Source organism: Macaca mulatta, chromosome 7, assembly GCF_049350105.2.
Source record: "Macaca mulatta isolate MMU2019108-1 chromosome 7, T2T-MMU8v2.0, whole genome shotgun sequence".
NCBI lineage: Eukaryota > Metazoa > Chordata > Mammalia > Primates > Cercopithecidae > Macaca > Macaca mulatta.
In genome coordinates this window covers 37,726,003-37,752,519 of record NC_133412.1, presented here as the reverse complement: position 1 = coordinate 37,752,519, position 26,517 = coordinate 37,726,003, and the positions used below count along the sequence as shown (strand labels likewise).

At 44.8% G+C, this 26,517-nt stretch overlaps 1 protein-coding gene across 3 annotated transcripts in view; it reads left to right on the top strand.

Moving 5' to 3' along the window:
* The first annotated feature begins 2,345 nt into the window (after positions 1 to 2,345).
* The window catches only part of ANXA2 (annexin A2), a 57,329-nt gene continuing 33,157 nt past the window's right edge, over positions 2,346 to 26,517 (top strand). The window contains exons 1-2 of one of the 3 annotated variants that reach the window (XM_015142391.3): positions 2,346 to 2,480; positions 22,886 to 22,944. In XM_015142391.3, the coding sequence (XP_014997877.1) occupies positions 22,897 to 22,944 (48 nt within the window). In that variant the 5' untranslated portion in view covers positions 2,346 to 2,480; positions 22,886 to 22,896. Of the gene's footprint in view, positions 2,481 to 9,309; positions 9,879 to 22,885; positions 22,945 to 26,517 lie in introns of those variants that run through there. The other 2 variants (XM_001094593.5, XM_015142392.3) reach the window with 2 other exon arrangements.

The following is a 26,517-nucleotide window of genomic DNA, read 5'->3' as shown; positions in this document are numbered from 1 at the left end:
TCCTTCTCGTAGCCTCGGGACTTGAGAGACTGCATGGCCTTCATGACATGAAGGTTGGGCAGATTCTTGTCTGCCAGTTTTGGCTGCTTAGGCATGTGGACATCCTTCTTGGCCACCGTGACTCCCTCCTTAAAGAGGAGTTCATGAATGGCAATCCGGTTCTTCTTTTTTTTTTTTTTTTTTTTTTTTTTTTTTTTTTTGAGACGGAGTCTCGCTCTGTCGCCCAGGCTGGAGTGCAGTGGCCGGATCTCAGCTCACTGCAAGCTCCGCCTCCCGGGTTCACGCCATTCTCCTGCCTCAGCCTCCCGAGTAGCTGGGACTACAGGCGCCCGCCACCTCGTCCGGCTAGTTTTTTGTATTTCTTAATAGAGACGGGGTTTCACCGTGTTAGCCAGGATGGTTTCGATCTCCTGACCTCGTGATCCGCCCGTCTCGGCCTCCCAAAGTGCTGGGATTACAGGCTTGAGCCACCGCGCCCGGCCAATCCGGTTCTTCTTAGGCATCAACATTTCGGCGACTGTAGGGTCCGGGTCCTGGGCCAGAAAAAAGGGCGACTTTTTTTCTTTTGAGACGGAGTTTTTCCCTCTTGTTGCCCAGGCTGGAGTGCAGTGGTGCAGTCTCGGCTCACCGCACCCTCTGCCTCCGGGGTTCAAGCGATTCTCCTGCCTCAGCCTCCCGAGTAGTTAGGACAGTATTTTTCATGAAGTAAAATATTTCGAGTGAATATGAAAACACACAAAAACATAGCTGCATTTTGAATGTTTTTATCTTTATTGAGTGTCTATCGAATGTATTTTGGGTGTTTTGAATTTTTTAACTTTGAAGACTGTATGTTGGTTAAAAAAATTCAAAGTTAAAAAAATTCAAAACACCAGAATACATTCGATAGACACTTAATAAAGATAAAAACATTCAAAATGCAGCTATGTTTTTGAGTGTTTTCATATTCACACAAAATATTTTATTTCATGAAAATACTGTCCTATTTTGAATAGACTCTGTGGCTAAGAAATACATATTGTATTGCAGAATTAGGGTTTTTTTTTTTCTATTGATAACAGACACTTAGCAGCTAAATATTTGTATTTTCTACAAAATTAGATGGAAAAATGCTGCTGGAAGAAACAATAGGGGCTGATAGGGTTTGAAATATTCATTCTCTGACATGCCAATGTATAAATGCAGTAAAATGTGCTGAGTTAAGAATAAGAAACTTACATCTCACATAGCACAAGTATACATATGTAACAAATCTGCAGGTTATGCACATGTACCCTAGAACTTAAAGTATAATAAAAAATAAAAATAAATAAATAAATAAATAAATAAAAACAGGATGTCCCTAAGTTTTTCAGAAACTTTTATGGATACAATCTTATACTTGTGCTTATGTCTTCTGATAATAATTGGTTTAAAAAAAAAAAGTCCTCAAAGGTAATATTTTGACTTTTTGGAATTTCTAATAAATAAATCATAATTTAATGTGGAAAAAAAAAAAACTTACACCTTAGGAAGCATCCCAATATTCCAGTGGGTTAATATAGGAATGATCTGGACAGAGTGGGCATCTGTAGCCAAATCTGTTTTCATAATGTTTTATATATCGTACTGTAACTTAGTATTCCAGCAAGACACAGTTTTACACTTACATTCTGCTTGTTCTTTCATTGAGCACTATATTTTGGAAATCCGTTCATGTGAGGACATACTGATCTACTCCATTCCTTTCAGTAGTTTCATTCCACTGAACAGATACTCTAAAATTAATTTAATTTAGCCTCATTGATGGCCACTTAGGGTGTTTCAATCTTAAAATGCTGATATAAATGTCCTTATACACATATTGTTATGGTCACGTAGAGCTCTCTCTTCAAGATAGCTTTCTTGAACCAACATCACTGCATCAGAGGGCATGAGTATTTGAAATATTGATAGATATTGACAAACTGCCCTTCCACCAACAATGTATGAAAATTCCCATTTTGCCCATTTTCACCACACCGAATACTATATATTTTAATTTTTGCCAGGTGAGTTTAAGTATGAACAAAGGCAAGGGAATGCATTTATGGAGAAAAATCTGATGGTAACAGGTACTGGGTAAGATCATGTCAATGCAAAGAGGAAACAACCAAACGCCTGTCCTCAAGAAGCTCTTGCCTAGTTGCTGAGACCAACAAATTAAAAAAATAACAATGTGAGGTGACAACTGCAAGAGGAGAGATTATTTTTAAAATGCCAAGAGAAGTAGCCAAATCGGCCTGAAGGGCTTGGGAAAGCCTTTGCTCTGCAGTAGAAAATAATATTTACTCTGAGGCTTGATGGATGAGGCAAAGTTCACCACTGAGGAAAGCAGGAAAGGGCCTTCCAGCAGGAAAACAGGATGGAGGAAGGTACAGAGGCATGAATGAGCCTGGCCTGTCCAGCAGTGGCACATGGAGCGGTGAAGAGTGAAGATGTGGGGGAATGAGGCTGCCCAGGTAGGTCAGAGCCCTGCTGGGAAGTTTCTGGAGAGGGGTCATATAATCAGAATTATGTCTCAGAAAGAGAATTCTGGCTGTCTCACAGAGAATGAACTGAGGCCAAAAACGTCTGTTACAGCTGAGAAAGAGACATCGAATTCGCTGCAGATTTTTCCCTGGAAATGCCTCCAAACAAAATAGACATTGTGGTTTGTCCATACCAAGAGTACTCTGTGTGGTTTGGGCCATGACACGTGAATTCAACAAGGATTTCTTGAGGTCTTACTATGAGTTCAGCAAGGCTAGCTGCTTGCAAAGACTAAAAAAGCCAGTGAAATAACTATGCCTTTTTTCAGCACCTACAACATACCAGACATTCTTTATACATTTTTTAATCTTTTTTTTTTTTTTTGCGATGGAGTCTCCCTCTGTCACCAGGCTGGAGTGCTGCGGTGTGATCTTGGCTCACTGCAACCTCCGATTCCCTGATTCAAGCAATTCTCCTGCCTCAGCCTCCTGAGTAGCCGGGATTACAGGCAAGCATCACCACGCCTGGCTAATTTTTGTATTTTTAGTAGAGACAGAGTTTCACCATATTGGCCAGGATGGTCTCGATCTCCTGATCTCGTGATCCACCCACCTTGGCCTCCCAAAGTATTGGATTACAGGTGTGAGCCACCGCGCCTGGACTTTAGTCTTCACAATAGTCCTCAGTATCACAGATGAGAAAACAGAGGCTTTCAAAGGTTTCACCTGGTCATATATCCTGATATATTTATAATTTGCCATTCATCTGTAAATAAGAGCTTTACACATCCAACCCTATTTGTCCGCCCCCCCACCGCCCCCAGAACGGAGTCTTGCTCTGTCGCCCAGGCTGGAGTGCAATGGTGGTGCAATCTTGACTCGCTGCAACCTCCACCTCCCGGGTTCAAGTGATTCTCCTACCTCAGCCTCCCAGGTAGCTGGGATTACAAGTGCCCACCACCATGCCCAGCTGATTTTTTGTATTTGTAGTGGTTTCACCATATTGGCCAGGCTGGTCTCGAACTCCTGACCTCAGGTGATCCACCCGCCTCAACCTCCCAAAGTTCTGGGATTACAGGCGTGAGCCACCACGCTTGGCCTCTCTTCAGTTATTTCTTTGATAAGTTTTCCCCTTCACTTTGCCTGTTCTTTCTTTATAGAATTATTATTTGCTGTTTGCCAGTTACATTTCCCAGATCCTTTTCCTCTTCTGGCCATGTCTTCAAATAGCAATATATGCATATACTGATTGCATATAACAGGCTCAAGGAAATAATAGCATTATGTTAATGAGTGTCTAAATCATACAATGTAGTGGGCCTGGGGTCATCTTTATCTCACTGAAGGAGCGGTGGTATCTGAGAAATATGATGTAATGGACAACAGAGTAGATTGAAAGTAGAAAAACATATTCTGGCCTCAGCTCTGTTCCTTACTAGTTTAAGGATTATGGTAGAGTGTCTGCCAAGATGGTCGCCAACAATTCCTTCCACCCACTTACTCACATGTCATTCGCTTTATGAAGAGGTGGAGTCTATTTCACTTTCCCTTGCATCTGGGTTATGTGACTTGCTTTGACCAACTTATGCTGGCGTTCTACTGGAATGCAGTGGAAGTGACACTGTTTTAGTTCTAGGCCTGGCAGCTTCCACTGACTTCTTGAAAACCAGTAACTACCCTACTGGAGAGAGGCCCTTCTCGATCTTACAGCCTTATTTGGGTCTTCCTAGCTAAGACAGATCAGAGATGAACTGACCCAGTGAACTCCACCTTTTGCAGAATCATGAACAAATAAATGGTGGTGGTTGTTTTAAACCTCTAAGATTTGGAGGTGGTCTATTTCATACTAATAGGTAAATGAAACATAAACTGGTACCTGGATGTGGAGTGTTGCTGTAATAAAACCCTAAAGTATGTGACACTGACTTGCCAGCTGGTAACTAGAGAGATGACTGTGAGTGGAAGTTGGTAGAGCAGCGAGGAAATTGCTATGGAGGACTGGAGAAGAGGCAAACTATATCACGTAGTGGCAGGATGTTTGACATTGCTGTTGCCTGTGGTGACACGAGCAATAGAATATGAAGCCGGGTGCGGTGGCACACGCCTATAATCCCAGCAGTTTGGGAAGCCGAGGCGGGTAGATCCCCTGAGTTCAGGAGTTTGAGACCAGCCTGACTAACATGGTGAAACCTCGTCTCTACTAAATTTAAAAAAAAAAAAAAAATAGCCGGATGTGGTGGCGCAGGCCTGTAATCCAAGCTACTTGGGAGGCTGAGACAGGAGAATCCTTTGTACCTGGGAGGCAGAGGTTGCAGTGAGCCGAAATTGCGCCATTGCACTCTAGCCTGGGCAACAAGAGTGAAACTCTGTCTCAAAAAAAAAAAAAAAAAAAAAAAAACAAAGAAAAGAAAAGAAAAGAAGATAGAATATGTGCCATTGAACTTGTGGATCTAGCCAAGGAGATTTTCAGGTAAAATGCTGAAAGTGCCAATGGGTTTTATTGCCAAAGGGCAAGATCTGTTTGGTTTTCAAGCAGAATTCTAGTCAGTAAAATGTTTGCAAAGTAAGAAATGGTATCTGGGGAAAGACCAAATCAAGATGTGGCTATAAAAACTACTTTTTTTTTTTTTTTTTTTTGAGACAGAGTCTTGCTCTGTTGCTAGGCTGGAATGCAGTGGTGTAATCCCGGCTCACCACAACTTCCGCCTCCCAGGTTCAAGCGATTCTCCTGCCTCAGCCTCCTGAGTAGCTGAGATCACAGGCATGCGCTACCATGCCCGGCTAATTTTTGTATTTTTAGTAGAGACGGAGTTTCACCATGTTGGCCAGGATGGTCTCGATCTCTTGACTTTGTGATCCATCTGCCTTGGCCTCCCAAAGTGCTGGGATTACAAGTGTGAGCCACCATGCCCGGCAACAACTTCTTTTTAAAGACTCCAAGAAAGATTTAATGTGGTGCTTCGAAGACCATCTCAGGGCTTTTAAGAATCTTAAGTGCATTGTCCCACTGCAGCCTGACATGTAAAGTAGAGAGAGATCTATTTAAAAAAAAAAAAAAATGAATGTGAATCTTGGAACATGGAATTAAACCTCAGCAAGATTTACATAAATAAAGTTTTTGAGAAAATTGTATATAAATTTTGGAGCATGGTGTGAACCTTCATAAGATATAGAAAATCCACATGGTTTTTAAGATACTTGTATTAATGAAAGAACTGCCAGCTTAAACCAGAAAAAGTGCAAAATGCGAAGAGGTTTCTAGACCTTTCAGTTTCTCCTGGCATGAATGAAGCAGACTGAGAGAGCTGCTCAGCTACAAATATGGGCCATTCTTAAGAAAAGGAAATATATCTCAAAGGGAGGAGCCTAGATGTCAGAGGGCAAAACCAAAAACTTGTGTAAGGCAATGGATTAAAACAAAGATCAGCAAACTGCAGCCCATAGGGCAAATCCAGCCTATTGCTTGTTTTTGCACAGCCTGTGAGCCAAGAGGCCTGGCAGCTTCAGCTTCTGCTTCTAGAAGCCTGGCTGCCATGACTACCATGGTGGAGGAAAAGAGGAGAACCTGGAGGATGTAAGACCAAGGAAGAGAAAGGCCCAGCCTGGTCTTTGTCATTCTAGCATTCCCAGCTCAGTTGCCAGACAAAGGAAGCTGCTTTCAATCTTCCAACCCCATCTAAACTACCCAACCCAACATGCTGTGGAGGCGCACCAAGCTGTCCCCACTAGGTACTGCTTAAATTGCAGAATCACAAGCAAGTAAATGGTTATGTTTAACCACTAAGTTTATGAGGATAATTTGTTATACTGCAAACGTAACTGACACGAGGGCCTTGGGTGCATTATTTAATCCCTGGACTGGGCAGGAGATTTTATTTGGACTCCAATTTCTTCATATATAAAAATCAAGAGCCGGACATAGTAATTCGCACCTGTAATCCCAGAACTTTGGGAGGCTAAGGTAGGCGGATCACTTGAGCCCAGGAGTTCGGGACCAGCCTGAGCAGCATAGCAAGACCCTGTCTTCTCTACAAATAGAAAAATTAGCCAGGCTTGGTGGTGCGGGCCTGCGGTCCCAGCTACTTAAGAGGCTGAGGGGAGAGGATTTCTTAAGCCTCCATAGTCAAGGATGCAGTGAGCCCTAATCACGCCATGCATTCTAGCCTGGGTAACAGAGTGAGACCTCAAGTAAAAGATACAATAATAATAATAGCAAAAATCAAGGATAGGGCAATTTAATCTCTAGGGCCCCTCCCTGTTTTAACATTCTATTATTCAGTGAATAATTGTATTCTATCATTCTATCACATTTAGTGAATGCCTATCATTGCTAGCTAGGCGCTAGAAGAGGTGTTGAGTGCAGCAGATAAAGTGCAAACAAAACAAAGTTAAGCACTTAAGAGAACAATATGGACAACAGCAGGCAATCTGAGGGCTGATGTAAACATTCTCCTCAACTGGGGGGAAAATAGTCTTCTGACTAATACTCAAAAGATCTTTTATACTGGAAGAACTGGCCTCACATTCCTCAGAAATAGCAAACTATGACTTCTAATAGCTTCATTTTTATGATAACATCAGTGCACATTTCTTTAGCATGAAGCAAAGCCTGGTGATTGTACAAATCTATGGAAGTTTGGATTTGCTGCACGCCCAAGATGAGCACAAAATTCTTTTGGCCATTTGATGTCTTTTATATATTCCATATGATTTAAATTAAATTTTATCTTCTGTAAAAGGCCTATCACAGCACAGTTATGAATAAGAGACTGTGGAACCTACCTTGAGATATACAGAAGGGAGGCTGAATCGTGCCCAGTATTACTGTCTGCCTGTGTAGCCCTAACCTTCCAAAATGTTCACACCACGTACGTAGACAAACACTATTTCTGACTTTGAAGCTTTCAGGCTACATTGAAGAGCTAGAAATGTAAATCAGCAATTGTGCCCAAAGTGTTGCTTTATTTTCTATTTGGCCCTGTGGTAGGGCCCATTATGTATAATTCCTCGTGAAAGCATCGTGTATAATTCCTCATGAAAGCGAAAGCATCGCGTATAATTCCTCGCGAAAGCGCTGCGTAACACAGAGCTCTGGGTGGGTTAAGAGACCCCAGTTGTGGCTGACTTTGCCTGTCTCACTCTATGACAGTGAGCCGAGCACTGAATATCTGTTGGCCTTGCTATCATTCTCTGATTCCCAGGCGTGAATTGACGCTCAACTGGAAAGTAAAAATGGATGTTAAGATAAATGGGAGATTAAAACACAGAATCATCAAAACCAGGAAAAAGAGCTGCAGGAAGTGAGTGTGCAAGGAGGGGTTTAAAAGACCAGCGAGAGGTCCTCGGGATTCTCAGCATTGCTTCCCTGTTAGTTTGAGGTTCGAATACAGTGTTTGCGTCATCTCACATACAACAAATAGGTGTTTGCCTGCACGTTGCCAACGTGACTCTTGGAAGAAAAGCAAGAAACTGCAAAACCGAGCAAAGGAGTTGGCTAAACGGCTGCAAGAAAAACACACACACACACACACACACACACACACACACACACACACACGGAAGAAAAGCGAGAAACAGACTCTTGGAAGAAAAACGAGAAACAGCAAAACCGAGCAAGGGAGTTGGCTAAACGGCTGTAAGAAACACACACACACACACACACACACACGGAAGAAAAGCGAGAAACAGCAAAACCGAGCAAGGGAGTTGGCTAAACGGCGGCAAGAAACACACACACACACACACACACACGGAAGAAAAGCGAGAAACAGCAAAACCGAGCAAGGGAGTTGGCTAAACGGCGGCAAGAAACACACACACACACACACACACACACACACACACACACACACACACACACACACACACACACACACACTCTCTCTGTCTCTCTCTCTCTCTGTCTCATAAGAAAAGCGAGAAACAGCAAAACGGAGCAAGGGAGTTGGCTAAATGGCTGCAAGAAACACCCCCCCCCCCCCACACACACACCCCAGCAGTCATGAAAGAAAGACGAGAGGAAAGTTCTTTGTTGAAACTCCGGGTTCAAAGCTATGGGCCCCACCCAGCTCAGGACCGCTTGCCATGAGGCCGCGCAGAGATGCCCCAGGCGCGGAGAGAAGCAGAGCACAGCCGTGCTAGAGACAGGGGCGCCTCCCTGGGCGGGACTGAGGTGGGATCCTGGTTCCTGGCTTTGGCCTCCCAGCCCGGGCTTGGGGCTTCCCGGCGCTGGGAGGCCGGGGCGGGCCAGGCTTTGCAGCACAGGGCGAATCTCCCTGCCTCCCCGCGCGCCCCCCGGGAACTGGCGGCCAGAGGTTAATCTGACATGTTTGAAGACGGTAATGGGGCGCTGGATGCCAACAGTCCCAGCTCAGGGGAGTCCAGATTTATGTTTCTTGGAACAATTCTTTCCTCCACTGCATTAACGCCAGAAAAAAAAAAAGCCACTTAAGCAAGTTCAGAGTCTACTACTGAAGTCTTGTTAATTTATTAACCCAAGCCGAGGCTGAGAGCTCGACGTGGCACTTAAGAAGTAAAATGAGGAAAGGAGGAAGAAACGGGGCCCCTGTGGGCCTCGGGGCAGCCTCGGCCGGGCTTTCTGGGAGGGCAGGGCCAGGGGCGCGGGGGCCGCTCCCACGTGGCGCGGCTCGAGAGCGTTCCAGGGCGCGGTCCCTGCGGGCCGGCGGGCCGGGGTGAGTCACCCCTGACTCCGGGTGGGAGCGGGCCGTATAAGGGGGAGGCGGGGCGGGGCGGGGCGGGCCTCGCCTCGCCGAGGGAGGATATGGCGAGTATAAAAGCCCCACCCTGGCCAGCCGGCTCTGCTCGGCATCTGGGGACGCTCTCAGCTCTCGGCGCACGGCCCAGGTAAGCGGGGCGCGCCCCACCAGCCCGCTACAGGCCGCCAGCTAGCGGGGTGCGGAGACGCTGGGAAGAAGGGTACCGCCTGGCAGGGAGGCTCCGGCGACTGGCCCCGGAGGCCGTCGGGGGCAGGGGACTGAAGGGACAGCTCACACTGGAGAGTCTTTTGGGGAGGGGGCTAAGGTGTTTGGGGCAGGCGTGAGGGGCCGCCGGGGCTCGGGCCGGGAGGGTCCAGGGTAGGGTGGGGGGTCGGGCTTCCCCAAGAAGTCCTTGCGGGAGCGGGGCGAGGCGGCGCGGGGAGGGGGGCGGAGGGAGGCCCCGCATTCCAGACGCGCCAGGCGCCGCCGAGGCAGGGCGTGGCCGCCCAGGAAGCTGTGGGTCCCCGGCGCAGCAGTAGAGAGTGGGCTTTCCACCGCCCCCTAGGAAGTGCCCCCATCTGCTCTAAGTTACTGTACTCAGAACAAACGCGCGCTTGTGGAGTTGAACCGACCAGCAAGAGGGAAGTAGCGGGGGAAGATGAGAGGAGAGAATGTGAGTAGGCACCCCCCAGTCTCCCCCCCCCAATAAAAGAAAACATAAAAACGTCAGTTATTCCCCCTTGGTCTGGGTTATCTGGTAGCATAGCAACTTCGGATTTCACTCTACCTGGAGAGTTGCCCGCTTGTTTGAACACATTGGCATCAGGAAGGTAGTGTGCCCCATGATTCTGTGGGGAGGGGTGTCCTGTTACTCGCCATGATGTGACAGTGAGTCAGGAACTGAGGGTACAGAGAAGGGCGTGGCGCCCCGGGGCTGCTCCCTCCTGGCCGCTCAGTGCAGCTGGCCCCAGGGCTGGTGTGGAGGGCTTGGGTTCCATCAGCTGCCTGTTGAGACGAAGGAGGGGAACACCAGTTTCCTTATCTGGGAAGGTGGCTTAAGGATACCTGTTCTTACCACCACCCAAGCAGGGTTATTGGAGATTCCAAAAAACACCGTCATTCGATAATAAATGTGTAAAGTACACAAAAAACACAAAGTGCTGTGCAAATGCAAAGTGTCATTTTTGTAGTCAGATTGCCATTTTAAAGCTGTGGGTGTCTGTGTGTGTAAAAGAGGAGTGGCCTCATGGGTGCGCCCTGGGCCATTACCAAAAGCCTTAAGCTGTTGCTGTGCAAGGGCCTGGGCTCCAGACTGTACTGATGGATTCTGTTCACATGCGTGTGCTACTGTCCCCGTCTGGAACTTGGTGACTTGGAATGCAGAATGCACTTTCCCACTGAACCAGTGTTGCAGAAGGTGCTGACATTCTCAGGCTAGCCCTGAAAAACCTATTTAACATGCACTGCCTAATTATGGGGTTGGTGGTGGGGAGGTGGAGGGTAGTGAGGGGCAATATGTGTGTAGGAAGACTAAATCACTGAAATATTTTTCTGAAACTTTTTTTAGCTTTAAGATTGACACTGAGTAAATTATTTTAATTGGAAAATTATGTCTTTGCCCCTGTTCCACTTTCTTTTTTCCACCTTCCACCTCCTTAGAGACGCTCTTCTGTGACGTATTACAACAGCCATCCAGGCCGGTCCAGTTACGCTGCATTCCTTCCTCCTTCCCATTTCAGCAGACCTGCATCCAGCTAGAGGCTAGCAGATTGAATCAATATTCATTAAGTTAGAAATGGTTGGTGGTCCTGGCCGGGCGCGGTGGCTCAAGCCTGTAATCCCAGCACTTTGGGAGGCCGAGACGGGCGGATCACGAGGTCAGGAGATCGAGACCATCCTGGCTAACACGGTGAAACCCCGTCTCTACTAAAAAATACAAAAAAGTAGCCGGGTGAGGTGGCGGGCGCCTGTAGTCCCAGCTACTCGGGAGGCTGAGGCAGGAGAATGGCGTAAACCTGGGAGGCGGAGCTTGCAGTGAGCTGAGATCCGGCCACTGCACCCCAGCCTGGGCGGCAGAGCAAGACTCCGTCTCAAAAAAAAAAAAAAAAAAAGAAATGGTTGGTGGTCCTAAGAACCTCAGCAACCCAGAGGAGTCCTGTTATTTAAAAAACAACAGGCTGGGGCGCGGTGGCTCACTCCTTAATTCCAGCACTTTGGGAGACCGAGGCGGGCGGATTACAAGGTCAGGAGATCGAGACCATCCTGGCTAACACGGTGAAACCCCGTTTCTATTAAAAACACAAAAAATTAGCTGGGCGTGGCGGCGTGCGCCTCTAGTCCCAGCTGTTGGGGAGGCTGAGGCAGGAGAATGGCGTGAACCTGGGAGGCGGAGCTTGCAGTGAGCCGAGATCGTGCCACTGCACTCCAGCCTGGGTGACAGCCAGATTCCGTGTCAAAAAAACAAAAACAAAACAAAAAAAAAACCCAGCGATGCTGGGCGTGGTCGTGGGCCTGTAGTCCCAGCTGCTCAAGCTAGAGGATCTCTTGAGTCCAAGGCCAATGTGAACAACATAGCAAGACCCAGTCTCAAAAAATAAATACATAAAATAATTTAAAAAACCTTGTTCACCTAAACAGATCTATAATTTATAGAACTCAAAGTGGTAATATTCAGGCAGTATGAAGGAAGATTTTTGGTAAGACTGGGGCAGCAGAGGTGCCCTTGATGGGCAAGGGCCAAGAGTGTTAACACAGTCCTGCTTAATAATTTCTTCCCTTCTTCCAAGTCTGTTGATTATCTAAAGGTCAAGGGTTTCTCCAAGTGTCCATTGCATCTGCAGTGGAAGGGTGTGACCATCTATGTGCATTTTTACAATCGGAGGTTTGTGATTTGGAGACCGTCTAGATTTTGTAATTTCCTGCAGTGCCAAGTAGCCTGCCTGTGGTAAATGCCCAGGAAATATTGCTGACTCACTGACTTTGATTAGGAGCTCAGTCTTGCACTGGAGTCTCAATATTTAACATCTTGTGTCTTTGAGCTATTAAACTGTGGTATCGATTGACATTAGGCTTGCAGTCATGGCCGTTAGTTTCCTGGCTAATTTCTGATTTAAGCAGTTTTCCTGGCAAAGTAGATATGCTTCTATAATTGCTATTGATTTTGAGGGCTGTAGGCTCTCACCATTGGGCCTAGAATCTGGCACTAATGCATTGTCTGGAGCCTTTGTTCTCTCTGTGCTTGTGCAGAGCCTGGAGCCTGCGGAGACAGTTTTCATTGAGGGAGAGTGGGATTGTCACAAAAGGTGTCTCAGGCCCTAGTGGGCTGCTTTAAACAACCATTTATTCCACAAAATGTTGATCACCTCCTGTGTTCCACTCGTAGTTATGGGCACTAGGGATACAGCAGTGAACAAAACAGACTCCCCTCTGACAGCCCCCAAAATCCCTGCTCTTTAGACCTTAAATCTGGCGGAGAAAGAAAAGAGACAACAATTCCAAAAAGTGAATTTTTGGATTTTAAACTTTATATTTTCCCAAATTAATACCAGTTTCTGAACTTGGCAGGGATTCATTTCCCTTTTAATCCAGCTGTTCCACAGACCTAAAGTTCGTATTTTGCCTACCTCGGGGAAGTTTTGCTTAAAGTTATGGTGTCTTAAGCTGCCTTCCAGATTCAGTTGTGAGAATTAAATAGAAATGGAATGTTCCTCTTTTTCTCACATGAGAATCCTCTTCACTTTCCCCGGTGCCACACCCTATTCTAGTTGTAGGCCACACCAAAGGAAATTCCAGTCCCTTAAAAAAATTCTTTCCACCCATTCACTGCCTGGTATGTTTTTTCTTCTGCTGTTGCCAGAGGCAGTCCTCATCTACTTTCTGGAGGGACAGGTCGCAGTAGGGGTCAGGAGATGTCCATATTTGTCCTTCTGGGTGGTTCCATCAGATTACTTCCAAATCTCCCTTCTAGGACACACCCTGAAGCCTTTTTTTTTTTTTTTTTTTTTTGAGATGGAGCCTTGCTGTGTCACGCAGCCCGGAGTGCAGTGGCACGATCTCTCCTCACTGTAGCCTCCGCCTCCCAGGTTCAAGTGATTCTCCACTCACCCTCCCGCGTAGCTGGGATTAAAGGCACCTACCACCATGCCGAGCTAATTTTTGTATTTTTAGTAGAGACAAGGTTTCATCATGTTGGCCAGGCTGGTCGGGAACTGTTGAGCTCAAGTGATCCGCCCGCCTTGGCTTCCCAAACTGCTGGGATTACAGGCATGAGCCACTGTGCCCGGCACACCCTGAAGCTTTTAATCCAGCTGAGCTTAACCTTGTTAGAGCACAAGTCGGTAGCACCCAGGTGGCCTGAGTTTTACCCCAGGTGTGGTGTAGAAATTTCTGATTCCAGGGAGTGACTGTGATATGAAAGCCCTTTGTCCATGCGCTTTGTCTCCCTGCCACACTCAGGCTACACACTAACAGCTCAGAGGAAATCAGAGTCCTAAAGCCGCTCATACATCGTGCCACTTTGATCCCTTCTTGCCAGGAGTTGTAGGTTACATTCCCATGTTGTCCTACGGACAGAGCTAGGACCCAAGGAGCCCTGACTGCACAGAGGTGGGGGCCATGGCTATATATTGATAAGAGGCTGCCCCGAAGGCTTTGTTAAGATTTGCAGAAGTTGATGATTTAAGCCTCCAGCTCTGAATGCATGGAACTGGAACTGCATTTGAAATGTCCAGCCTGAGGGAGAGAGAAAACTGAGGAAGGAGAGTGTGTTGGAAAAGAAGAAAAAAAAGACTTTCTAATATAGAAAGATCCAGTGTGTGTAAACCATCTCAAGATGAAATTGAATGCCTGTCGTGTGCCAGGCACTATGCTCAGATCTATGAGAAAACAGGAAGGAGTAGGTTGGAAATGTTGTGAGCAGATAATATGGAACACAGACTTTACACACGCAACTCTAATGTTGCACAGACACACAAAAAGCTGCAGAAGCACGGAGGTGGCATTTATGATTTTCTGTATCCTAAAGACTCATTCATGTGTCAGCTAATTAAGATTGAGGTTCCTGGTGGAGGGAACTTAGAAAGTGCTGGCGTGTTTAGGGAAGAGTTAACAGTCCAGTTAACTCTTCTGTGCAGGATGCGTGTATGCGTGTGTGTGTGTGTGTGTGTGTGTGTGTGCAGAAGGTATTTAAGGAAAGGTAGGTAAGTCCACAGTGTGGAAGATCTTGAATGCTGACATTGGACTTTTTTTCTGTAGGCGGCCAGGCCCTGCTGAAAATACAATATGTGGGCCATAAAACACTGAAATTGAGTTGTAGACTCAAAGGCCTGGATTTCCCAACCCTGAAAGTGCTTCATGCCAAGTGACATCATTCTTCCTGCCAGTCTCTTTCCACCCACTCCAACCCCAGATCAGGAGACCAGCAGAGAAAGGCTGTGAGAGCATGAGGCTGCAACAAGTCAGTAGGGAGCAAACAAATACTGATTCCGATCAGGCCACAGAAGAGACAAGCTAGAGCAAGTGCTGTGTGTCCCTCCTGCTCGGTTTGATCAAGGCCACTGGGCCGAATTCCAGGAATTCTGGGGAATGAGTTGGCCCTGTGACTGAGTCATTAATCAAGACCAGAAAACCAAGGGGAAGAGTATCTGCTTTCAAAAAGGTTCTGTTAAATAAAGATGCAATAGGTGGGTGGAGGATGGAGTACAGTGGGAACCCCTCTCCCCACCCAGTACATGCTTTTTTTTTCTGTTTTAAATTCCAGTGTGGCCTGTAGACTGTGAGTCCAGGACCGTGTACAGTAAGAGCTTTGATGGAGAAAATCAACTCTCCATACTGCCACCCCTACTCATTTTTGCTTTAAAATCTTCATTTGAATCATCTAGTCCCTGATTGATTCATCATGGTTGCTAGCCATCTGTTTTGTGGTAACGCATCAACACTCCACATTTAAACTGTGAAGTGGGTGTGTCCATGAAACTTCTGGATTAGACTCAGGTTTGCCTGTGCAGACCAGCCCTGTTGCAGTATGTTTTTTTTTGTTCAGATTAACATTTGGGCTTTCTGGAACTGGTTCTTATTTCAATTCAGTCGAATGTGTTTTTACTATTTGAAGTGTTGACTTTTAAGTTTTCTTTTGTTTAACCTTTTTGTAAACTTTTACCCTTCTTTTTGGGAGTGAAAACTGCTTCACTTGTCCTTTTTTTTTTGTAACCGCACTTTTGTAGTGAAGCAATAAAATACAATAAAATCTGTAGAGTTTTTTTTTTTTTTTTTTTTTAAAGAACAAACCCTTTATTAGGTTGGTACAAAAGTAATTGTGGTTTTTTGCTATTAAAAATAATGGCAGTTACTTTTGCACCAACCTGAATAAGATAGTTCTTATGTTGAGTGTAAATGACTTGTTTCTCAATAACTGCACGGATTTCATTAATGATCAGCCTTGCACTGGGGGCTTTTCTAGCCGGGCATTCACAGTCTTATTTATCAACCTTTTCAAGGCAGAAGAAACTGTTCTTTTCGTTAGGGTGGGGACAAGTGACCTGTTTTCCTAACCAAGTAGTGAATGATTTTAAACCAGTTTGAGGTGGGTATGGCTCTTATCAGCAAGTCTCCCTGTACCTCTAGTTTATTTCCTTAAACAGAAAAACTTTCTCTGATAAAGGGCCATTGTAATGATGTTGTCTAGTGACCCAGCTCTCCCTGGGAATGGAAGGCCCTGATGTGTAGATGTACTCATCAACAGATTGAATTTGCTGATTTTTTTTTTTTTTTCCTTGTTTGCGAGTTGAAACCAGTCGGCCAGCTGGGTGAGGCTGAAGTGTTGGAAAGAGTGGTGCAAACTGCCATTTTCATGTTCTTTAGAGAAGTCTGCCAGAAAAGGAGTAGTGGTTCTGCTTTTAATGGATTTATGAATTTTACACGGTGATGAGGAGTGAGTAGAGGTGGAATTGTCTCATACAGCCTGTAGACTTCATTTTTAATTTTCATTCGTAACAATAGGTACATTAAAGTCAGAGTAGTTGTTTTCAGTAAGAAAATTCTGCCTCCAGAGCAAATGTTTTGGTGAATAGGTAAATATGAGTACTGAGTCCCAATCACTTTGGCTCATCAGTATTTCCATAGGCAAGCTTAACTTTGCACCATTCAGAGACTTATATTTTAGGTTCCCCACAGGGCACCCCACTGGACATGGCTCATTTTCCAGCGTGTTCTCTTGTTTTCCTGCCACCCTGGGGCATTCTTCCTCTTCCCTTCTCCCCAGGCCTTCCCCCTTGCTTTAAGGCTGTGAGTCACCCTTCTCAGCTGTGATTCACCATTCTCAGCCTAGGCAGTCAGCGCCTCCCTGTTAAGCCCTTAACTAATCCCTCTCTGATGACTATGATCTTTCTCTCTGTGTCTTAATCACTTGGAATGAAGAACCGTTGTGGTGAGGTTGAAAGGGCATTGGCTCAGGAGTCTGGGGATCTGGGTTTTGGCCCTGCCTCAGCTGCTTATTCACTGGGTGACCCTGCGCTAGACTTTAAGTGTGTCACAGAGGCACGGAGGGAAGAGAGCTCAAAGGTCCTGCAGGGAGGAAGTCTGCATTTCACAGTTTTATAAGTGTCTTTTGTATCCTTTCATATTTTGCAGGCTCAGCATGTGCTTGGTATGGGTTCGTTGATTAATTCCTTCAGTATTACCAGTGTTTGTAACCTACAGTAGCACTGCCAAGACTTCCTTTTCCTGCTTTCAAGGATAGCAGCACACTGACACAGTCTCATTAGTGAAATATACTATATTAGACTAATGTTTTAAACAGTGAATCGCACATCGCAAAGCCAACTTCGCAATATTTGATCATATGCAAAATGACTTTGCATTGCTAGGGGATTTGATGGAGTGGTGAAGCAAGCACTGTATTTTATTTCTTTTTATTTTGTTTTTTGGACCTCCAGATTTTATTGTCCTCATAATAAAACAAAAGATGACGCTTAGAACTGGATCACTTGGCCCTTTCTTTTGTGATGTCCTCCCAGTTGAAAATGTTTGCATGTCTTCACAGCCAGCATTTTCTTAGATCTGCAGATGGGCTCAGCACACTCAAGCCTCAGCATAACCTCCTTTGTAGTTTTAGCCATTTTCCAGAAAATTGGCTTAGTCTGCCCACCATAGTCACTCTGCTTCTTGCCATAATGCCGCTTTCCCTTGGGCATACAGGGAGTCCTGGTACTGGGCCATTTAGTGGGGTTGGTGCTTGCCACACTTCTTACAGAAAGTGCAGTAGGTTTTAGGAATGTTCACCGTGTTTTCTGGAATGCTATCGGCATGGGAGGAAAGAGGTCATATTTTATTTCTAGGGTAAAAATGTTTGCCATTAAACTCGCATGAAGTAGGAAATATTTATATGGATACAAAAGGCACCTGCGTGGGATAATGTCACGTTTCATAGATACTGCTTTGTGCTAAGTGTGACTTTGTGGTTATTGTGACGTTTGTGTGTCTTTTTTTCTGCAGAATGGTTATAAATAATATAAATGTTATGCAAAATAGCAACTCATTGTTTTCAAGTTGCTTTAGCACCTACATTATGTAAAGATACTCTTAAATCTGTAGGGGGACTGGGACTACCCAGGGAAGATGAGGTCAACCATATACTCTCTACTGCTTTGAACTGTACCTATACATTTGCCATTTGAATACTTGGCACGTGTAGGGCACTTAAAACATTCTGTCGAATGGATGAATTAAGTGGTATCAAAAAGTGCCCTGGCACTGAAAGGCAAGATAGAGTTCTGTGGAGTAGGGGTCGTGGTGACCCTGTTGGAGCAGATACTAAAGTGGTGGTGACTGCGGACAGGCAAGTCCCACTTTGGCCCTAGTCTACTTTAGCTGGGGAGTGAACAGAGGGAACTGAGGCTGGATTCTGATGCTCATCTTTGAAGGCTGGGCTCGGCTGGAGGACTGATTTCGAATGATGTTGAATGATTTTGAGAAGATTAAATAGATTTAGTTGATGGTGGCATGCAGGACTAATTTGATGGAAGAGCAGCACAGTTGTGAAGGTGAAACCAAAAGGAAGATTTGTGGGGCTTTTAACAGTCTCCTCAAGGTGTTGTGGCTGTGGGAGAAGAATTAACATGAATGGAGGGTGTAAAGAAGCCTATCAGATTGTGTTTGATCTGCACAGTACTGGGGAGTCCCATGTGGGAGCCGGGTAGGCAGCGGTCTACAAAGCTCAGAGCTTGAAAGACAGCTTGAAAGAACAACACAGGCCGGACGCGGTGGCTCAAGCCTGTAATCCCAGCATTTTGGGAGGCCGAGGCGGGCGGATCATGAGGTCAGGAGATGGAGACCATCCTGGCTAACACGGTGAAACCCCGTCTCTACTAAAAATACAAAAAACTAGCCGGGCGCGGTGGCGGGCGCCTGTAGTCCCAGCTACTCGGGAGGCTGAGGCAGGAGAATGGCGTAAACCCGGGAGGCGGAGCTTGCAGTGCGCTGAGATCCGGCCACTGCACTCCAGCCTGGGTGACAGAGCAAGACTCCGTCTCAAAAAAAAAAAAAAAAAAAAAAAAAAAAAGAACAACACAATGAAAAGTTACGGTGTCTCTAATTGAGATTTTCTAAACATCAGAACTGATGTGAGGTACCTAATTTCATAAAAAGTGGAATTTAATCTATACTAAGTGGAAACAACTCTGTTTGCAACTCTGACTTGCCGGTCCTCTGTTTTTGCTTTTGTTTTACGTTTGACATTTTTAATTTTTTATTTCTTGCCTGTTTACGGTAGAGACTAGAATTCTGCATGGCAGATGACAACAGTTTCTCTCCTGCTGCAGACCTGGTCCAGTTCTGACTGAGTCCAGGGGTGATAGTTAAGGCCAGGGCTTGGGTGGTTTGATGTGAGTCCTAGGAATTTCACTCTGCTTTGGTAATTCTCGGGCTGAGGGATGCTGATGAGACCCTCTAGAATGTTTCTTGGTTCATGTTGAAGTTGGAGATTTCTTGCTCTGTCAAGAAGACTGTCAGCCTGGGCAACATAACGTGACATTATCTCTACTGAAAAAAAAGAAAGAAAAAAAAAAGCCAGGTGTAGTGGCACACACCTGTAGTCCCAGCTACTTGGGAGGCTGAGGCAGGAAGATCTCTTGAGCCCTGGAGATTAAGGCTGCAGTGAACTATGATTGCACCACTGCACTTCAGCCTGGGTGACAGAGAGAGAAACCCTGTCTCAAAAAAAAAAAAAAAAGGGCTGGGCGTGGTGGCTCACCCTGTAATCCCAGTGATTTGGCAGGCTAAGGCGGGAGGGATTGCTTGAGCCCAGGAATTCAAGACCAGCCTGGGCAACATAGTGGGACCCTGTCTCTACTGAAACATTAAAAAAAGAAAAAAGAAAAAAAAAGAAAAAAAGTCAAGAAGACTCAAACTTGTGGCTGTTACAAAGGTTTTGGGATTAAGATTGGGTTACGGCTCTCCGAGATCCTCTGGACCAGTACTACTCCATAGAAATAGAACGAGAGCTTCCTATATTGAAAATTTTCTAGTACCTACATTAAAAAAGGCAAAATAAATGGGTGAAATTAAATGGAAATAAGATATACTCAAGATACCATAGTTGTAATTGTAATATATGATCAATATATAAATTATTGGGCTGGACACAATGGTTTATGCCCGTAATCTCAGCACTTGGATCACTTGAGGCTAGGAGTCCGAGACCAGCCTGGGCAACATAGCAAGACCCTGCCTTTACCAAGAAAGAAATTATAAATGAGAGATTTTATATAGTTTTTTCATACTATGTCTTCAAAATTCAGTATGTCCTTTACACTTACAGCACATCTCAGTTTGAACTGACCACATTTCAGATCCTTTGTAGCCACATGAGGCTGGTGGCTGCTGTATTGGATGGTTCTGCCACAGAGCAAGACTTTTTAAAATGGTCTTCATTTTTTTTTTTTTTTTTTTTTTTTTTTTGGAGACGGAGTCTCGCTCTGTCGCCCAGGCTGGAGTGCTATGGCCGGATCTCAGCTCACTGCAAGCTCCGCCTCCCGGGTCTACGCCATTCTCCTGCCTCAGCCCCCCGAGTAGCTGGGACTACAGGCGCCCGCCAGCTCGCCCCCCTAGTTTTTTGTATTTTTTAGTAGAGATGGGGTTTCACTGTGTTAGCCAGGATGGTCTCGATCTCCTGACCTCGTGATCCGCCCGTCTCGGCCTCCCAAAGTGCTGGGATTACAGGCTTGAGCCACCGCGCCCGGCCCTTTTTTTTTTTTTTTTTTTTGAGACGGAGTCTCGCTCTGTCTCCCAGGCTGGAGTGCAGTGGCTCGATCTCGGCTCACTGCAAGCTCCGCCTTCCGGGTTCACGCCATTCTCCTGCCTCAGCCTCCCGAGTAGCTGGGACTACAGACGCCCGCCACCGCGCCTGGCTAACTTTTTTTGTATTTTTAGTAGAGACGAGGTTTCACCGTGGTCTCAATCTCCTGACCTTGTGATCCGCCCGCCTCGGCCTCCCAAAGTGCTGGGATTACAGGCGTGAGCCACCGCGCCTGGCCTGGTCTTCATTTTTTTGTTTGTTTGAGACAGAGTTTTGCTCTTGTTGCCCAGGCTGGAGTGCAGTGGCGTGATCTCGGCTCACTGCAGCCTCTGCCTTCTGGTTTCAAGCTATTCTTCTGTCTCAGCTTCCTGAGTAGCTGGGATTACAGGTGCCCACCGCCAGGCCCGGCTAATTTCTGTATTTTTAGTAGAGACATGTTGGCCAGGCTGCTCTCTCTCTCCTGACCTTGTGATTCGCCTGCCTCGGCCTCCCAAAGTGCTGGGATTACAGGTGTGAGCCACTGCACCCGGCCGATTGTCTTCATTTTTAGGAAAGTTTTAGGTTCATGGCAAAGTTGAATGGAAAATACAAAGAATGCCCATGTTCCCCTGTTCCCACACACGTATAGCCTCTACTGTCGACATCCTGTATCAAGGTGGTACATTTGTTAGCGCTGATGGACCTACATTGACACATCATTATCACTCAAAGTCCATAATTTACATTAGCATTCACTGTTAGTGTTGTACATGGATTTTGACAAATATATGGCATGCATCCACCATTACAGTATCATATAGAATCATTTCACTGCCTTAATAATCCTCTTTGCTCTACCTATTCATTTCCTCCTCCCCTGAATCCCTGATCTTTTTGCTGTCCCCATAATTTCGCCTTTCCCAGAATGGTATGAAGTTGGAACTCTGCATTATGTTACCTTTTCAGTTGGCTTCTTTCACTTAGCAATGTGCAATTTAGGTTCCTCAGTGTCTTTTCATGGCTTGGTGGCTCATTTTTTTTCAGTGCTGAATAATATTTCATGTCTGAATGTACCAGTTAATTTCTAGAGCAATACTTTTTACAAACCAGCATTATACCCCATCGGTGGGACAAATTGGGGTGGGGAGGCTGTCTGCGAGTTGTGAGTGTGAGGGAAGTGGAAGGTCTTTGACTGACTTCACTGTGCATAAAAAGCTTCTGTGAGCATCAAGAAGAGAGGAGTGGTCTGGGGAGAGCCCAGGATGAGAATCTTGCAAAAATACATCCTTCATCACAACTAAAGGCAAATCCTCTCCTCTTACATTTCCCCACTTTCTTCCCACACCAGGCGTGGGATCTGCTTAGTCCAAAATGTTCCTATAAGTTAGCAAATATCAATGTCAAATACTCTCGCCAAACCAGTTTTATGAAAATACTTAGACTAAGCAAACTGAAGAGAATAGAAAGCTGAATTTGCATGTGTGCAGTTTCCTTGATCAAAGAATATTAAGGAAAAAGAGACCAAAGCAGGAGTCGCTGCAATTTAAATGTCATTCCTGTCTATTTCAGGACGCAGCTCTGCTTTATTTTCTTTATTTTTGGGGTGATTATGTTGATGACCTGTCTTGTCTCTGTTGAGATAATTTACCACCAATTGAGCACTCCTTATTGGCAGGGATTGGGCGTATCAGTTCCGAGAACTGTTTGATTGCAAAGCTGGAAAGCCGATTCATCAGGCTGTCGTTTTGCTGCCCCATTAAGTATATTAACTGGAAGAAGATGACTTCAGCCATTTCGAATCTTAAATACAACAGATTCAATTCTTTATGGAATGAGTTAAGGTCAGAAAATCTGTCCATCGTCTTTCTCATAAATACTTTAATATCTTTCAAGTGTCATTGGACTAAGAAAGTAATTATGGGTAATAATAAAGGTTCCAATTAAGAATTAGGGCAACATGAAAATGCTACTAATTTCAATTCACGTTGTAGCTTTCAGGTCCTTCTCAATATATTTAATTACTTATGAGAAATATAGAAGTAGTGGCTGGTTTGGCAAGCCCATCACCTTTTATGAGAAGTAGAAGTCTCAGTTTTATCCTGTCTGAACAGGTTGCATTAGCCACGGGGAACATTTTGTTTTTGTATTCACAAATCAGTCTCCCCAGGTTCTGTTTACACAGAGGAAGAGAAAGACTGGCTAGTTTAGTAGTCCATCCCAACCCAAGGCAGACCATCTCTGAGCTTTAGTTTTTTTCAATCATAAGATGAGAATTGCATCTATTTGCAAAAATTACTCTAATATCCTCAGATGAAATGGTCCAAGGAGTAGAAATTAGCATAATGAATCGCTGTGCTTCAGAGTAAAGGAAAGCCTCTTCATAAAGACTTTTTGATGTACTTTTTTTCCAGCTTCCTTCAAAATGTCTACTGTTCATGAAATCCTGTGCAAGCTCAGCTTGGAGGGTGATGTAAGTATATCAGTTTCACTTTATGTAATTTTTGCAAGTTGGACATCTCTGGATAACTATGTTACTCTGTTTCCTTGTACATCTAAGGAAGATGGGGATGTTTCAGACAGTCATCATTTGGTTCTCCTCTTTCTCAATACTTCAGCTGTTCCTAGTAGTTCAATTTGAAGGAAATATCATGGCACTGGAAACTTTTCTTGGCCTCACATTAAAATTGGACAGAATTAGTGACACTGGAATGGCTGGAATTTTATTCTGCCATACTTAACATGTCATTGGTAATAATTGTTACAATGATACATGACTTTTAATGTCATGTCCTGGGATTGTATTACTGGTTGGCATAAGCCACAGCCATATCAAAAATAATTCTGCATCTTTTGGATTTCTTACAGTGTCCAGGAAGTTATTCCAGATGAGGGCTTATACTTTTATTTATTTATTCATTTATTTTTTGAGACAGAGTCTTACCCTGTCGCCAGGCTGGAGTGTAGTGGCACGATCTCGGCTCACTGCAACCTCTACCTCCCGGATTCAAGCGATTCTCCTGCGAGTAGCTGGGACTACAGGCGCGCACCGCCACACCCAGCTAATTTTTGTATTTTCAGTTGAGACTGGGTTTTCCCCATGTTGGCCAGGATGGGCTTGATCTCTTGAGTTTGTGATCCACCTGCCTTGGCCTCTCAAACTGCTGGGATTACAGGCATTAGCCCCTGCGCCCGGCCCGAGGACCTATACTTTTAAAAATTTAACACCTGGAAAAGATTTTCTCCAAAAAAGCTAGGATATTTCTTTTTTTTTTTTTTTTTTTTTTTGAGACGGAGTCTTGCTCTGTTGCCCAGGCTGGAGTGCAGTGGCCGGATCTCAGCTCACTGCAAGCTCCGCCTCCCGGGTTCAGGCCATTCTCCTGCCTCAGCCTCCCGAGTAGCTGGGACTACAGGCGCCCGCCGCCTCACCCGGCTAGTTTTTTGTATTTTTTAGTAGAGACGGGGTTTCACCGTGTTAGCCAGGATGGTCTCGATCTCCTGACCTTGTGATCCGCCCGTCTCGGCCTCCCAAAGTGCTGGGATTACAGGCTTGAGCCACCGCGCCCGGCAAGGATATTTCTTTTAAAAAACCAAGAATATAATGAAATTGTTATAATTCATTTGTTTCCTTTTTTACTTTGACTATTAGGGAGTTCAGAAGTAAATTGAATTTTCTTTCATAGGAAATATGTGAACCTAGACATTCTGTTGCATTTGTTTCTTTTTTTTTACAATTAAAAAATTTAAGCTATATGTGAAATAAAATTATTTCAAATACTTTTAGAATCAAGTGGAATATAAATTGTGAATATGTAAAATAACTAATGATACTATACATCTTCCAGGTCATCTTGGCAGAAATGGCTTTTATACAAACTCAGCGCTAATGCTGGTTTATAGCCATATCTGACAGATCTTTCAAAATATGCTTTGATTGAAATTAAAATGCAATGTATCACTCAACAGAGGTTGACAGTGACTTGGGTCACATGGTACAAGACCCTCTGTATTGTTCATGGTACTTGCCATCAAAATGTTCAAATTAGTGGAGCCTGTGAAAGCACAGGTTGTATGGAGTGTAAATAAAGCCTATAGAGTTTTTTTAAAAGTCTTTTTTCTTCTTGAAACTTGTGCATGCTCTTTTTGACAGTAATACAAACTGCATGTTGAGGTCTGACAAATTCAGGTGCTAAATAATTTGTTTCTCTAATGGACTTAGATTGTTTTTGCTATCAGGTTTTATAAGAGGGCTTTTCGTGTAGCCTCTGAAGTTACTCTACTTTAGTATATTTCTATGTGTGGAGAGGTGGGGCAGAAATAGAAAATGTCACATGTTCCCCAGTATTTTAAGGAAAGAAAAGATAACTCAACTTTGCCTCACTAATTTGATTTCAGGCAAGTGGATTTTATAGGTAATAGGTTCAATTCTCTATTTAATTTCATTTCCAGAGGCACTGTAAAATGACACAAACCTTTTCCCCACTCACTGTTTTTGGAACAAGACAATGTATCTCCTGGTGAATGCAGTCTTATGTGATATGGCTCAATGGCTGGACTGCCTGCCTTGTAAATAACTGATGGCACTCTTAATAAATGGGAAAATGTTTTTCCTTAGGTTTCATCCACATTTTATAGCTACCACAGCAAACACACTGAGCATTTCAAAATAGCACTTTGCCTTTTTCCTGAATGTGTGCTCTGTGTCATCAAGTTCATCTTACTGGAAAGTTTACGTGGTGAAATTAGATGGAACATACTTTGATAATGCATTGCATGTCAGAGTTATAAATATTAACTGGATTTAATATTTGGCCAAGATAGTCCTCACAAGTGCATTTGGAAACATTTGTCAAATACTGAACTTAGATTTCTGGCCTGTCCTGGGAGACATCTAGGAGGAAGGCATCTTAGTTGCTCACCTGTACAGTCTGAGTGCTAATAAAATGTAACGTCGTGGGTGCTGGGTGGTTTATAATGTGTTGCCTGTGGGTGGAGAAGTAACTCAGGGATCTTGGCCTTTTCACTCTTTACGGAAACTGCACCAAGGCCAAGTCATCACATTATATGGGCATTATGTGCGGGGGAGTTGGGGTGATTGTAGGATGGGAGCCTTGATGTTGAGGGTGGGCAGTGATGCTGCCTCCACCAGCCATCAGCCAACCACAACTAGATTGTCCATCCTCTTTGTCTGCCCTTTGCTTTGGGACTGGGTAGCAGGGAGAGGGAAAACTGTAAGAGCATTTCAAAGAAGGAGGGAAGTTAATACCTTCAAAGGAGAAGTGATGTAGAAGCATGCCATTGTCCTTACCTCAATCTGGAATGGGAGAGATTCCCACCTGTCAGATCAGGAAGGATAATGAGCTTCGAAAAGCACTGAGAGGCTGGGCGTGGTGGCTCACACCTGTAACCCCAGCACTTTGGGAGGCCAAAATGGGAAGATCACTGGAGCCCAGGAGTTCAAGAGCAGCCTGGGCAACATGGAGAAATCCCATCTCTAAAAAAAATGAAAAAATTAGCCCGGTGTGGTGGCGGGTGCCTGTAATCCCAGATACTCAGGAGGCTGATGTGGGAGGATCACCTGAGCCCAGGAGGTTGAGGCTGCAATGAGCGATGATCACACCACTGCACTCTAGCATAGGCAACAGAGTGAGATCCTACCTAAGAAAAGAAAAAAAAAAGAAAAGAAAAGCATTGGGAAAGGAGGAGGGTGTGGTTTAAAAGGCAATAAGAAATCTTAGCAAGAGTGGAGGGTGGTAGGCAGAAGGAATGGTGTTAACGAAGGCAGAGGGAAGGATACAGAGGAGAGAGGGGAGGAAACACAAGGAGGATGTGGGCTGTCTGGTCAGACCACTTTGGTGCCACAGTGGTGAGCAAAGTAAAGAGGTGGAAGAAGCTGCTTCCATCATTGATCTGAATTGTAAGCTCAGCAACACCAGTCCAGTAGAAATTTGTGTGCCTGTAGCAGAAACTTGACTAAACACTCTTGTCATTGAGGCATTTCCATATTTTCAGCTTATTTCAAATTGTTGCCAGCCCAGTATAATGG